This window comes from Prionailurus viverrinus, chromosome A1 (assembly GCF_022837055.1).
Source record: "Prionailurus viverrinus isolate Anna chromosome A1, UM_Priviv_1.0, whole genome shotgun sequence".
NCBI classification, from domain to species: domain Eukaryota; kingdom Metazoa; phylum Chordata; class Mammalia; order Carnivora; family Felidae; genus Prionailurus; species Prionailurus viverrinus.
Genome location: NC_062561.1, coordinates 229152497 through 229168319, shown reverse-complemented (window position 1 = coordinate 229168319; position 15823 = coordinate 229152497). Strand labels below are relative to the sequence as shown.

The 15823-nt window shown below is 44.8% G+C and overlaps 1 protein-coding gene across 2 annotated transcripts in view; it reads left to right on the top strand.

Moving 5' to 3' along the window:
* The window catches only part of TRIO (trio Rho guanine nucleotide exchange factor), a 353804-nt gene that overhangs the window by 313726 nt on the left and 24255 nt on the right, over positions 1-15823 (top strand). For both annotated transcript variants that reach the window (XM_047857219.1, XM_047857283.1), the window contains 6 exons: positions 58-228; positions 2730-2825; positions 8369-8517; positions 9710-9776; positions 11096-11199; positions 13929-13998. In XM_047857219.1, coding sequence (XP_047713175.1) covers positions 58-228; positions 2730-2825; positions 8369-8517; positions 9710-9776; positions 11096-11199; positions 13929-13998 — 657 coding nt within the window. The remainder of the gene's footprint in view (positions 1-57; positions 229-2729; positions 2826-8368; positions 8518-9709; positions 9777-11095; positions 11200-13928; positions 13999-15823) is intronic.

Sequence of the window (15823 nt, the reverse complement as noted above, 5' to 3'; positions counted from 1 at the left end):
ACCTGATGTTGACAGTCGGGCCTGGAACGTGACGCACGGACGCTGGTTTGATTTCAGAGGGGCCGGAACGAGGGCCTGAGCAGCGGCACACTCTCTAAGTCCTCCTCGTCGGGCATGCAGAGCTGCGGGGAGGAGGAAGGGGAGGAGGGCGCCGACGCCGTGCCCCTCCCCCCGCCCATGGCCATCCAACAGCACAGCCTGCTGCAGCCGGATTCACAGGACGACAAGGTACGGGCCCCGCCACCTAGCACCAGCATCACAGCAGGGCTGAGAACAGGCGGCGGGAAGCTGTGCGGCCTGTTTTCACCCCACACGTAGGAATACCAGAGTCAGTTTAGAGCAAGCAGTGGGCCAGCACGTGTCGTTTCTCCTACAGACACATTCACTGCATTTTTAATAATGCTTCAGTAAGTGCTGCCTCTAAAGTAACTTTATTTTCTTTTTACCGTACTGACCAGTGTCCCTGAGACAGGAGTCAGAGAAATCTCACGCAGTCTTGGGGGTCGCAGCCCTGAATGAACACTAGGCCATCTTGCTCTCTCTGCTAGGTGTTTTTGCACGCGGGCGTTGTTTTCCAGATGACGTAGTGCTGCTGTCCAGTTGGTCTCCCCGGCATGCCTGCCGTTAGTGCCAAGGGTCACCTGGGGTGCAGGGATAGGTGCCAGGGTCTAGGAATCGGTTCACAACCATGAGTCTCCTCTTCAGGTGTATGTGGAGGCTTCAAACCAATCTTGGGTTTTTGTTTGTTTGGTCAGTTCTTACCTGATCTACGACAACTTTGTGCATCCCAGGTGTAGAGCCCTAAAGTATCAAAATGGAAAGCTGGTAACTGGCTTGTACGTCCCCTTATGTTCTGGCCCCGGTGTGCTTCCCAAAACTGGCAGGTGTTGAAAACCATGCTATGAAGTCATCACCGGAGACCTTTTCTTTTTTGGCAGTAACGAAGTTTTCTGAGTAAAACAGATGTGTTCATCATTTTCCCCCATTCTTCCTCTTTTTCCTTCCCTGACTCCCTCCTCTGTGCTAACACGGTCATTTGCTGGACTGCCTGTGTTTTATGATCTGGACTCTGCCCCGGCCCCATGACCGACAAGTGTGAGGCCGAGGCCGACTACGCAGTCGTAGCCTGGGCAGCCATCTCCCGCCTCCTCCCGCTTTGTGGCTCGGAGCGCGCGGTCAGGGCGCTGCGGGTCTTGGCTGAGGACGTGGGTTGGGTTGGAGTCTGGCGTTTGAGGGCATCTGAGGTGCTGGCCGCGTGCTGCGGGAGCTGAGGGGAGGTGACAGAGGACCTCGCCCCCTGCACAGAGTAGCCTCGGCAGGAAATGGGAATGCGTCACTTCTCAGACAATTCCTAAACTGCTTTGTGGCATTCTAAGCGATACGTTCTTTTAAAGCACAGAACTGATATTTCTCAAATCTGATGGTTAGCCAAAGTGAGGTGGAGGGCCTGGTTGACTTGTTCCCCCAAGAAGAGTGTTTTTCTCCATTTGGAGAGTGGATTGCACAGTGTACTTTGGTTTGCTAGAATCACGTATCAGTTGCTGCGTTACCTCATGGGGTTTTATCAGTAGCAGCTCTTCATTTGCAAAAATCTGTAGTGATATTCCCAGCGAGTATATTACCTTGTGACTAATATTTTGTTTTGTTCTGTTTTCTCTTTTTGTAAACTTTCACTGCAGCATTATGTTGATTTGTGTTCCGTGTCTGTTTTGGCTCAGTTTCCTTACCTCTCCATTTGAATTTTTTTCTTCGTTTTCTTCACCCCATACTCCAGATTTCATTAGACCAAACCAGCATTTGTTTTGCAAAGTGCATACATGGATCCACATATGTAAAAGCCTTGTTGTGAATGTACAAACCCATATCTGTCTACTGTGAGAAATGCATCGTTAGGACAGCTAGCCGTGTGTCGCATGCTTCTCTGCTGTCCTTAATATGAAGCAAGGTTCATATTATGCCCTCTTCTAGTCTCCAGTTAATTGATGGCACGAGTAATCTGCAAACACGCCGTGTTTGCTAATTACTGAAACTTGAATTCAGTAGTCCCTCCCTGAAATTCCTTAACTGTCACCCCCTGTACACCCTGATTCTAGCCGTAAATGGCATCTGGTAGCTTGTGAGGCCACAGATCTTCTGTACTCTGCACTAATCATTGGGGAAATGGATGGCACAGAAAATGGTGAGCTCGTCCCCCTCTGCCCTGTCTGGTCAGTGCACCCTGGTTCCTTTCCTTTTCTTTCTTGTTTCTTTCTTTTAACCCCATAAACACAGGAAAGCCATTTTTAGTATCCTGTTTTGTTTTCTGGGTTATTTAAGGATTCACTCATTAGAACTTAAGCCTTTCATTCTTCCATTGATCAGATTCCGTACTTTTTTTTCTGCTTAGCCACTAGCCTTGCTGGCAGTTGCCAAAGTTATAGTAAGAATCTCCCCGTGCCCAGTCACCTCTTTTGAAAAACATTACGATGTTACACGACTGAGGATTAAAAACAGACTTTGTCTGCTTTCCACATGTATCCCAGACAGGTTTTATTTAATATTTCATGTCAGAATATTGTAAATTTAAAAGGATGACTTTAAATAAATGCAAACAAAGACAAACTTGTGGTCTTTTTGTCTGGACTTACTTTGAAAAAGAGCTTGAGCTTGCAGGAGAATTTACTGTCTGTCCGGTGACTAACGTGAGGCATTCCCCCTCCCCCCTTTCTTTTTCTTAACTTCTTCCGTAGGCCTCTTCCCGGTTATTAGTCCGGCCCACCAGCTCCGAAACGCCAAGTGCGGCCGAGCTCGTGAGTGCGATTGAAGAACTCGTGAAGAGCAAGATGGTAAGGTTTCCCAGACAGAGCGAGCCTGAGCTTTGGAAACCGCTCTCAGGGCTGCTGAATGTGCTTGGGGCGTGTTACACAGGTGGAGGCCCCAAGGCCACCCTCCCTTCTGACCACCCTGCAAGTTTGGGGGTCCCCAACATCACCCTCAGGTTCAGTCATTGGCTTGGACGACTTCCAGAACTCAGAGAAGGCGTTGTACCCGCAGTTGTGGTTTATACTGTGAAAGGACAGATTCACGTCAGCCAGGGAGGAGGTGACACGGGGCAGGGTGCAGCTGTGGTTCAGGGTTCAGGCTTCCAGCTGTCCCCTCCCGGTAGGGTCATGCAGAGTGCTGACGTCTCCTGTCCTGACAGTGGTGTCTGACATCATTGCATGTCACACACGGAGAGTCTGGCCAGCCAGGGATGCTAACCCGAGCCCTGGTGTTCAGAGTGTTTATTTGAGCTCAGTCATGTACGCAAGGCTGACTGCTTGCGTGGCTCCCCTTTGTCCCCTGCCCCTCCAGAAATCAGGACCCCACATGGCCCAAAGCCCCCAGCAAGAGTCATACTGTTGGCATAGCCGCTCTGTCTTGGCCCGAGGCCCCTCTGTAAACAAACATTCCTGTCAAGCAAGATATCCCAGGAGATTGGAGGTGCCTCCCAGGAGCCAAGATTATAATCCATTCCTGCACCCTCACTGATAGCAGTGCTAACACCATTATGGCTGTGGTCGGGTCGGGTCGGCCCCACTCGTCCACGGTGTGCCCAGGCTCAGAGGTACCCACAGATAGGTTGACAGTTTCTTTTGCTGTCTCTGAGGTCTTTCTTCCGGATTTACAGTGTACAGGAGAGAAAAGCGTGCATTATTATGTAAGGGCTTTATTTTCTGAGTGACCTCTGCATTTCCAGTTGGTCAACATGGATTTGTTTAATAAAAGCCCCAAAGTCAACAATACTGATTTGAAGTTAGATAGGTGTGCATTGCTTCTAACTGATTCAAAGCAATTCTGTGTTTCTTCAGTTTTCCTATGAGATGGAAAAACCATTATTGGCAACAACATTTACATTACTATATCCTACAACTCCCGTAAAGTGACTTAACATCATTTAAACGTCACCTCTCTGAAAATAAAAGCCCCCAGCCTCTCTTACAGTCCATCTTCCAGAGGTAACCACTGTGATCAGTTTGGTAGATTTCCCTGCAGACGTTTTCTCGGCAGGTGCACACATATGCGGGAAGGTGAGAGGGACAGGATGCTTGTGCCTGCTCTTTCTTTCAGAGTGGATTTGTGGACTTTTTAAGATTTTGAGACTTGGTATATCTTGAGGATCTTCTCACATCAGTACATACAGATTTACTTCATTTTTTGTACTGGCTGCACAGTAGTCCACTGTATAGATGGCAGTGATCATCTCCTGAGGGCTTACTCTAACCCAGGCCCCATTCTAAGTGCTGAGCATGCATTAACATATTGGAAGTCCAATGAGGTAGGTACACACTGTTGTCATTTTATTTTACACATGAAAAAACTAAAGCCACAGAGTTTAAAAACTTAACCAGCCACGAAGGAGCAGAGACCTCATTATGCTATAATTTATTTAAATACATCCCTAGTAATAATACGTACGTGTGTATGTGTGTGTGTGTATTAAGTTTTCAGTTTTGCACTACTGTAAACACCCATGTTGGCTGTGTGCATGGTTGTGTCTGTAGGGTAGATTTTCAACGTTGGAATTGCCAGATCAAAGAGTATACTTTTTAAGTTTAGACATTTATCTTCCTTCCATCAGGTATTAACTGGGTAATGTTAGATCATTCCCATTTCTTCTACCCCGAGACAGCTTCTAATCAATCATCTGATCATTCTAATCATCAGAGACTACAAAAGAAACTGTCAACCTATCTCTGGTACCACTGACCCTCAGCACACCTTCAGACACTTCCAAACTAATGAGACTATGGTTGACTCAGTCAAGTGGGGATTCTGTCAAGAAAAACTCCAGACTGTCTCACTCCACCATCACTGGAATTTCTTCTCAGGCAGTCATGTTCTGAAAGTGACATGATGGGCTTGGAAGCTAGGAAGGTTGCTAGTACTTGGTAGATAACCCAAGAACTTGACCCCACTGCTCAAGAATTTGGGATCATTGCAGTTTGAACTGCGCTAAAGCACATCCTGGCTGTCTCTTTGAGACAACTCGATTGATGGTCTAAACAAAGGGTACTTAAGTTGTACCCAGTGAGCTTTCAAACACCCTTAAACATTTTTAAAACAGTCATTTATACTCCTCATTTATATGATCATTAAAATTATTCTTGTCTAATAATTGAAATAGTTTTCCCAAGCAATGCTCTGAGGCAACTCTTTGTCACCCTGCCAGGCCATCATTGTGCAAGTACTGACATCACATTCCATTTTAAGTGGACAGAGATTGGTTTCTGATTAATTCAGATGCGCTTCCAGTGCAGAGGAGTTCTACGACATGGTTTCGTTCAGCTCTTACTGCTTTATTCCTTATTCTCAGTTTTAAGGCATTGAACTTTACCAGTCGAAACTAAGTTCTTTCTACTCACTTACGTTTCTCCTTCAGTTAACAGGCCTAAAGCTCTTGGCGTCGTGGAAAGGGCGTAGGTTTTGGAGTCAGGTAGACTTGTGTTCAAACACTGCTGCTTACGCTTAGGCTCTCTGAGCCTGTGTCTTTTAGCTCTATGCTCGGTACAAGTGCTGTTTGCTGCTACGCTGCTAGCAAGGTCCCATCCACATGGGCAGAGTCACTAATGCCTGCCCTTTCCCTGGTGGAAGGACCGTATTTATGCTGTTTGGGATGGACTCACCCCCTCTTCATTGTCCATGGAATGTAATGTAGATCCTGCCCTCTTTTTCTGACTCAAGGGACACATTGCTGTGTGTTGATTTCCTGTCATTAATCCTCTGATGTCAAACGAGAACTGCTTTTTGTCAATGAAAACTCTGAATCATGTTAATACCCTTTAGCCTGCCCTCTCACGTGACCCTGAGCTCCCCCTGCACACTTATCACGTGCCAGAGATGCATAGTCATCTGCCCCCGTTTTCTTATGGGTGACCTCTCAGGCTGTAGCACCTTGGTAGTAGAATTTGCACACTGAATCAGTTACCCTTCAAAAGCTACATGTTGGCTTAACTGGACTGGGAAGAAGCTGTTCAGCTCTTGTGCAGCGTGACGTTCAGGCACCTGAACTTAACCCTAAAACCTGCTGAGTCTGTCGGAAAAATAAAAACTACCCTGAAAACTATTTCCTGGGATTTCGGCCTCTCTCCCGTCCCCACATTCCTGATCCTACCAGGACTTGGAAGAGGATGCGTCTTGCCTTCACGTCGTTGGCAGTAGGGCAGCAGTGGCCAACAGCCACAGCGACTGTTTGAACTTGACCCAGGGGTTTTCTTTTCTTCGTCGATTGAAATATAAAGGGAGATCTGAGAAAGAATGAAAATAAGTGAAATAAACATCTACCTCAAGAATACTAGAAGAGCAAGAGAAATTAATGAGTTGGAAAACAGAAAAACAGTAGAGTAAATAAAACCAAAAACGTGTTCTTTCAAGAAGTAATAAACATCAGGTAACCTTCTCAAGAAAATAGAGAGGAGGCACAAATCCACAAAACATGGAATTATATGGGAGTGGCAAACTAAGGAAATTAAAATAACCATAACACCTTCTGTTAAGCTCTTTGAAAGTCAATTTCACAACCTGGAAATTTATCAAAACTAACCTTAGAGGTGATGGATTGTCTGTGCAGACCTGCCTGCATCTAAGGAACAGAGGGAACCTGCCCATAATACACCACAAACCCGTAGTGCTTCGCAGATAGATAATCCATCCGACTCTGTGACGTCCCAGGAGTTTCAGTCCCGTGGTGGCCTTTCCCTGGTCACGCCGCCTGTGTGAGAGCCGGCGGGCAGGAACGCCAAACCACCATCGCGTCCACCGGGGCGTCTGCACCCTCTCCGGCTGCCCAGCTGGGTTCACGCCCGGCACCTCTGTCCCTTGGGGTCCAGACAGCCGCTCCGCCAGCCGGAGACCAGAGCTTCACAGACCCCAGTGAAGCACCCTGCTTGCAGCTCTGTTTGAAGGGACATCTACAGACATCTTCTTGGTTTTCTTTCTTTTTTATCACCATTGAAAGGAGCAGAATTGAATCCAACGAGCATCAGCTGTTTCCTTGCAGACCTAGACGGGAGACAGTGCGAAGCACCCCGTCCTCCTCCAGACCCCTGTCGCCGTGATCCATGAGCACAGAGCAAAGCCCTGCTATTTCCCGCAGAGTGCTGGCTTCCAGTAAAGGTCAATAACTATTTACTTAAAAATAAGAGTGCTGTTTTCTCATCAAGCCCCGTTCCTTGACGGTTTATCACAAATAAGCACAGCAGTTGGTATGTTTCCACAGCTCCGTGGGTTTGGTGAACAAAATTACATGGACAGACTTTGTGTCCTTAGAGCTGTGCTCAGTGACAAAGCCTGCACTGGTCTGCTACCCTCAAAGGGAGAAAATTGGACGAGCATTGGAGGTTTTGATTTGATAGGAAATATTAAATGTCCTGAAGTTTGTATTGAACTTTTTGTTTGAAGATAAGCTAATCACACTTTCCCAGTTCAGTTGGTAAACTGCCCCTTGATCGTCTCTGCATCTCCAGCTGGGTGCTTTGGAAATTTTAAAAGAACCGTAACCCATACCCCTAGGAGCTTTAGGAATTCAGGGTAAGAAGCACAGTTAATATGTACCAACGAGAAAGCAATCAGCCGCTAATCGTTGTCATATTAATCCAGGGGCAGAAGTCCACTTCCGAGTCAGATGTGTTGACCACACTGCAGAGCTCTGTTCGAGGTTCCACAGGGCATACAACACTGAAAACAGTCACTCGTGAAAACCAAAATCCAGTGGGGAGTGAGAGTCTAGGATGCGTCATCGAGACAGCATGACGGCTGCTGCTGCCCAAGAGGAGGGAGGTCGCAAGTGTCCAGAAACAGAGATCCGTTTCACTGGGCGATCTGTGTGCACTGACGCGGGAGTCAAGGCTTCGTGGATAACGAAGAAACAAAGCCCACGTTCTTTAACGCAGAACGCTGACGTTGCCATGTAGCCACCACTAAGGGACCCCGGTGATGTGCCTGGGGTCGGCCGGCCTGACGGAGGAGGTTCCACGCACCGGACAGGAATATAACCGAGAAGAAAATGGCTACGTTCGAAATTCGTGATACGTCCAGAGATGGGTGCAATGCTCTGCTGTACACAAGTTGTATCATTTCTAGTTATTTGGCGACAAAGAATAGAATGTATTAATGCATATAAATTCACTGTCCTCTTTGTTCTGACTTATTTACCCAGCTCCTCTTGCTCCATATTGGTATTAATAGTGGGGGTTTTTGTTACCAAATACCGTGTAACATCACAAATGTGGATCTTCTCATTTTATAGTCCGGCTTTCTGTATTTTCTGGTTTATGAGATTTTCCGATCCTAATTTCAGCCTCGTGGACTGTAGGCTGGAAACATGACTGGTGGTCTGGTTTTCTTTCAGGCTCTGGAGGATCGGCCCAGCTCACTCCTTGTTGACCAGGGAGACAGTAGCAGCCCCTCCTTCAACCCTTCCGACAACTCCCTTCTCTCCTCCTCTTCGCCCATTGATGAGATGGAGGAAAGGAAATCCAGCTCCTTAAAGAGACGGCAGTAAGAGATGTTTCCAGTGTCACTGTCGGCTGTGCTCTAGTCTTTGTCGCCTTCAAAAATGTGACTGGGGTTCATCTCTGAATCAGGGCAACCAGGAGATCCAGGGTCTCTCTTTGAATAATTGTGTATATGTTTGAAATTCTCTCAGAACCTCTTAAGGGTGCAGTAAGCCTTAGCTGCAGGTGTTTGTGGTTTGTTTGTTTGTTTTTCTTAGAGTTTGGAAAAATGTTTGTTCGTTTGTTTTGTTTTGTTTTTTAAGCTGTATGCCCAGCGTCAGGCTTGAGCTCACAACCCCGAGATTAAGAGTCACCCATTCTTCCAACTGAGCCAGCCAGGTGCCCCTATAGCTCTAGTTTTTGTTATTTGCATGTTGTACTTTATTTATAAATGATACACGCATGTCTCCTGTCACTTCTAGGGGGGAAAGTGCTGTGCTTTCTATCATATGTATAGTTGTGAAGGAAAAGAAAGCAACATAAAATCAGATGTAATCTGATTCAAAACACTTGAATATTTTTCAAACACACCTTCCTGATAGCGTCTCAGTTCCAGTAAAGCTGCTTACGGTAAAAAGAGTCCTGAAAAACATTACAAAAGGTTTAAACTTGCCTTTGGAGAAGAGGGAAAACTTGTATGCTGCGTGAGGGCAGATACTGGATTTTATTGAGTGCTCTCTCCCAGCAGTCTGTATCTGGTACGAGATGCCCACTCAGTGCTGGTCGAATGAACAGACCAACAGACCTTTTCAAGGCCAGCCGAGGTGGTTTGCTTTTCAGAGCAACCGATTGTCTCCTCTTATCGGAGAGGCCTTAAGCAGTTATGAGTGGTCAGACCCAAGGCTTTAAATATCTGAGTTAAAATTTTTTCTTACATGTCCAGTGAAGCTTAAAATAATTGTTTCAAAACAAAACAAACTTGCTTCCTTTAACGTTATGCCTTTATGACAAATTTATGTCTAAGCCTCTCTTTATTGTCTGTATATGTGATCAGAGTCCACAGCTGTCATGGGTCATGTACATGAACCTGTAAGTGATTTGGGACATTCAAGAATTAGAGACCCAATTGTGTACATTTGATACATTACGGATCCGGTCCCAGCAGGAGTCTGACCTGACAAAAGCAGAGTGCTAAAGAATTCATTTAGAAAATGAAGAGTTGGGGTCCTAACACTCGTTTTTCTCTCTCTTTCCAGCTATGTTTTGCAAGAACTAGTGGAGACAGAGCGTGACTATGTGCGGGACCTCGGCTGTGTGGTTGAGGTCTGTGTTTTCAGAGATTTAATGACCTATATCAGACACCAAGAGTTGTCAAGGGAGTATCAAACATGTACACCAATAACTTCTCAAAAACTTTAAAAACATTTGACACCCCCCCCCCCAAGAAAACTAAGTTTGTGAAAAGTGAGATTTAGCCAATTATCTTAATCCGTATGCACCTTTAAATGCTTTTTTCACATGACGCATCTTTGACATAGTCATCTTTTTTTACAGTTAAGTTTTTAAATTATTTTAGCCAACCACTGCATTTATTTTTGGGGATCTTGCCCTTAATGATTTACAAAAGTGGATATCCCTGCAGAAACAGGAGAGCGTCAGTGGTGGAAAAAGTCAGCGTGGCCAGCTGTGGCTTCAGATCCATCCTGGGTCCACCTGGGTTCGGGGCTGCTCTGTCACAGCACCAGGCCACCTACTTCTACTTTTCACGGAAGAAATACAGCACTATCGTCGTTGCCCAGAAGTTGCTGTGCACTGTGGAGCCATGACAAAACCAGTGCCATCCACACTGGATCAAGGCCATCTCCAGGCTTATCCCTGGCGTTGAAGTTCAGGGCATAATCGTATTTGTAAACTCAACTCAGCAGAAAGCTGTTTTTATACCATAAGATACTACTGTTCTTTCAGCTTTGTAAATATATCTAGGTTGATACTTTTTGGGTGTTCATTCCATTAAAAGTAACGGCTTTTACAGTTAATTGTGTAACCAAAGATGTAGCAAGCTCGATGTGTCTGCCTGCGGTTATTGTTAACAGTAAAATAAGTTGAATTTCTTAAGAGATTCCGGTCAAGGCTGAATCCCATTCAAGTTAAATGGAAGTTGTAAGCCACATTTTAGCAACATATTTAATCAACTGCTGTGAAAAAATCAATTTATGAAAGGAATGTTGTTAAATTCTCATTTAACAGAGTATGTAGATAATCCAAAAAGAAAAGGAAATCTGTTTATATTATGCTGAGAACAGAGGAGATATGTTTTTGGCCAAATAGTTGATGCTTACAAGCTGATAAGATGATTTGTTTTTGTGAAACCATTTACATTTAAATGTCTTCAGTTCCTTAGAAGAATTTGGATTTATTAATTCCCAATAGTTCAAGGAGAGAAAATCTTGGCATGGCATATGACCATACATGTGTTGCCAGCGAAAGACACTTTTCATATAGGATTTTTGCTTGTTTTTAAACAAAGAAAGGGTTGTGAGGCGTTGCAGATGTCTGTTTTGTTCTTTATGAGCGTTGATCCATAAATGATTATCTGACTCCAATACGTTCACTGAAACAAACTTATTTGTAAATGCTCACAGGGCTACATGGCTCTCATGAAAGAAGATGGTGTTCCTGATGACATGAAAGGAAAGGACAAGATTGTATTTGGCAACATCCATCAGATTTATGACTGGCACAGAGAGTACGTAAAATACATGCCATGCCTGACAGTGCACACCCAGCGTCCTCCCTTGCTAAACTGCATCGTGTTAGGCAGATGGTAACGGGTGTTCACCGGTTCGCTTCCTTTTATTACCTGTAACCTCGTGGAGGTAGCCGGTGCAAAGGAAATACAATGTGCCAAGGAGTTTTGTGGTAGCATCTCGTGGCCAGGGGAAGAGTCTCTTCTGTGTGCTGGTCCATCCGGGAAGCCCGCCTGGGGGTGGCTGGCCTGACTGCCTGAGTTCAGGACCTAGTCCTGACCTTGAGCCATTTGCTTCCCTTCCCTGTGTCTCCGGCCTTCATCTGCACAGTGCAGTTCATAGTCTTACCATCTACCGCACGGGGTTTTTGGTGAAGGGAGACTGAGGTAACATATGTAAAGTGCTCAGAACAACATCTATGTAGAGTAAGCTTCAGTAAAGTTTCTAATTAGAATTGCAGCCATCTGTTGAATAATTACAAATTATTTTAGAGGGCTTTCAAGATACTGTTTTTTCCAAGAATTTTAATGAAAAAAGTAGACATAACTGCACACGAAAATCAGATTTGAGCCCCAATACATTGTCGCACCCGTCCTCATCAGGAGGAGATCCACATGGGGGCTGGTACCACAATACATTTGCCCCTTCAGGTCACCTTACTGCTGATTTTTTTTAAGTTTATTTTATCTATTTTGAGAGAAAGAGAGTGAGAGTGAGCAAGCACGAGCAGGAGAGGGACAGGGAGAGGGAGAGTCCCAAGCGGACTCCAAGCTGTCAGCACAGAGCCCGACATGGGACTCATGCCACAAACCATGAGATCGTGACCTGAGCCGAAGAGTTGGATGCTTAACCGACTGAGCCACCCAGACGCCCCACCTTACTCCTAACTTTAAAAATCCTTAACCATTTGCGGATTGCTTAATGCCAGCTGTTGATATTGTTGTGGGATGTTCCAGCTGCACTGTTCTGTTCCCATGACCTAGACTGGCCACCTGCTTTCCTGTTTTTATGTGCGTTCCTGTCCTCTCAGCCTAGAACACGTTCCCGTCACTTTCAAAGCCCAGGTCAAATGATCACTGTCAATTAGACGCGCTCCCTCCTCTTTGCAGATAGCATACATAAATGTGCTTTTTAAACTGTAAAATCCTATGCAGATACAAGGAGGGGTTATCGTGGTAGGTGTATCAAGTAGTGTTTTATTACTTCTAAATGTATCTGTCCTAATAGAGTGTAAAACCTTTGAACCCAGGTACAGGGTCATCATTTTCCTATTACCCCATAGTATCTAACTCAGTTGGACTCCTAAATACAGAATGGTCAACTTCAGACACAGCGTAATTCATAGACTTCCCAAGAAACTACAGCGGATCTAAGTGTAAGAAGGGATCTTTGGTGCCACTCTCTAGTCTGCCACTTCCAGGGCTGGTTCGGAAGCTGTGACGGGAGGGGAAGACGGCACAGTGCTCCTGGGACGACCACCTGGAGGTGGGGCCTGCCACAGGGTGCAGAGCTATCTTAAAACCCCAAGTGCTAGAAACTTCCACATAGCATTCATTGATGTGCTGGTTTGCGGGTTAATAAAATACCAAACAGGGCGCCTGGGTGGCTCAGTCGGTTAAGCATCCGACTTTGGCTCAGGTCGTGATGTCACGGTTTGTGGGTTTGAGCCCCACATTGGACTCTGTGCAATCAGCACAGAGCCTGCTTGGGGTTCTCTTCCTCTCTCTCTGCTCCCCCCCCCCCCACACGCTCTCTCTATATATATATCTCAAAATAAATTTTTAAAAAAACCTTAAGTAAAAAAATAAAATAAAATAGCACACATAAATATCAGCGTGGGTAAGTGATCACTAAGGTGGGCAGATGTCTTAAAGTCAGCTGTGGCCCAGAAGGGAGAAAGAGCGGCTGTGCCCAGCTCTTCTGTTTCTGTGCTTACACCTGATTTCTGTCTTAATGGGAGCTAATACTCCTAACCTAGAGGCTAATTTGGATAGTATTTAAGAAAACTTTATAAAACTGACACAGGTAACATATTCAGTATTTTACGTCTATTCTTCCCCAATCTGAGCTCCTTAAAAATTATCATAGAATGAATATGAATCTCAAGTTTTCAGAAATAAAAACAAGCAATCATCTTGGAAACCTTTATTTTTTTCTCAGTATTCGACCATGATACATATTTGCTTATGTCCTTAAGAAAAATGAGACAAAAAATGTGGATTGTCCAAGAGAAGGAAAGGTTGCCGGTCATGGGATGGTCTCATTCTGCCTTGTCCTTTTTAATTGTGTGTCTCTTGTGGTTTCTGTCCTAACAAAATGTTTTTTGTGCACATTACATTTCTTAAGTGCATACCTTACATTTTCCAGTTGATTGTGTCAAAACAGACTATTTTGAAATATAAACCTCAGTCTAAAATCAGAAGGCCAGGGGCACGTGGGTGGCTCAGTCGGTTGGGCATCCGACTGCGGCTCAGGTCATGATCTCTCACAGCTTGTGAGTTCGAGCCCCACATCGGGCTCTGTGCTGACAGTTCAGAGCCTGGAGCTGCTTCAGATTCTGTGCCTTCTTCTCTCTGTGTCCCTCCCCTGCTTGTACTCTGTGCCTCTCTCTCTCCCTCTCTTTCAAAAATAAATAAGTAAATATTTAAAAAAAATTTTTTTAAATAAATAAAAATAAAATCAGAAGGCCAAATTGGAAATGGCTCTAATATTTCTCTTCTCATTTCAGCTTTTTTTTAGGAGAGTTGGAGAAGTGCCTTGAAGATCCGGAAAAACTAGGATCCCTTTTTGTTAAACATGTCAGTACAATAACATTATTTATGTTCTGTTCTGATATGGTCATGCTTAGTAACTGATTTTTCAGATTAAAGGAGAACTCACTGGTAGTTTACAAAAGCTCTTCTGTTGAGAATAAAATCAAACCGTGCAGTGTCAGCGAATTGGAATTAAGCCCCCCTCTTGGACACAAATGACCTGCTTTCCTGGTCACCAAGCCCCAGCTGGCTGTTTAGCTCAGGGCAGTACAGAGTGGCCAGAAGGACCAGAGGCAGACCTGAAGCAGAACATCTGGGGATGTCTGTCTGTGGACAAACACATGTTTAGTGAAGATGGTGATGTACCTAAACATACAGGAGGTTTCGCATAGGAGCCAAATATATGTGCAGATCTGAAATATGTTAACATTAAAGGTCTCTTTAGGAAATTCTTCTGTAAAAAAAAAAAAAAATTAGTGATAAGAGTTTTGGCATTTTTTGCAAACCTCTTGAATGTCTGCCTTAACAGAAAACAGGTGTTTTTTTTTTTTTTTTTTTTATCTACTTCTACATTCATTCTATTGTGGAATTTTTTGTGGTTAAAATATATGAAAAAAAAATCCGTCCTCATACAGATCGAGCTGGAAAGGTACGAGTATTTTGATACTCTTTTCAGAAAATTATGGCTAGTTTTCTGAGATGTTACACCAAAACTCGAACAAGTGATGATATCATAAAGCTTAGCTACCATGTGGAATCGGACAAGCCCTTGCTGGACTTCTCCCTTGCTGTTACACTAGAAGCCATGGAGGCAGCTCGCATTTACAGGCTTTCACCCTCACACCAGCTTGTGAGATCATGCATTGGTCAGTTGGAAAATACTGGTCAGTTCACCAGGTTAGATCTTCCAGATGCTGAGACATTTTGTTACACAGTATCAAAAAGTCAGAATTGTTCATGTCACCACCCCTCTCTCTAGACCAGTCTTTAGGTGTTGTCGAGAAAACAGTGGCAGGTGTGGGTTTTCCACAGTTCTCTACCTTGACAGCTCAGAGTTTTATTATTAACAGATACTGCCAGTTTGCCTTGGAACGACACGCTTCTTTTGTTCATGTTCCAGAAAATGTCTGCCAGATACCCAAGTATAAGTAATTACATTTTGTGTCCATCCTTCTCTCAAGTAAAAATGGCACTCCTCAAAAACCAACAGTTAATTTAGCCCCCAGCTCAGTGCCACAAATGGTTTTGCTTGAGACAACCCATCATATGCACCAGAAGTGTTACGAGGGAGGACCTCTGTTTTGTCACAAGAACATTAAAAAGATATATACTCCATGGTTGAGTTTAAAGAAAATGGACTTTTATTACTGAATCCGGGACATTCTGAGGTAAAACCGGCAGTCTTCTGCCAATGTGTGGGGGTGAATATTTGCCAAGATGCCAGCTGGTTTTACACATCAGCACGAAGAAAGGGGTAAATGACATCTTAGTATTAGTTGGAAAATAGTTTTGACCCTCTGGATCCCCTGAAAGGCCACAGGGGCCCCCAGAGCTCTGCACACCACACTTTGAGCATCACCGGATTGAGGGATGGCTTGCTGGGTACCTGTCTCCCTGCCTTCAGCGTTTGAGATTAAAGAGGCTTTTCTTGCCTGCTAAAACCAACACTTCCCAAGACCACTGGGCCATTTGGAGGGGCGACAGTAATTCTTCATTTGAAACCAAGAACCCCGTCCTCTTGTTGCCCCTGGTTGCTATTTGCCGGGTAAAGTGAGGGGTCTGAAATACCTAAGAGGGCGATGAGGACAGACTGCTTTGGGGGCTACAAAGCAGAATGCTACCCTAGTCATGTATCTGGAATGTGCTCCCA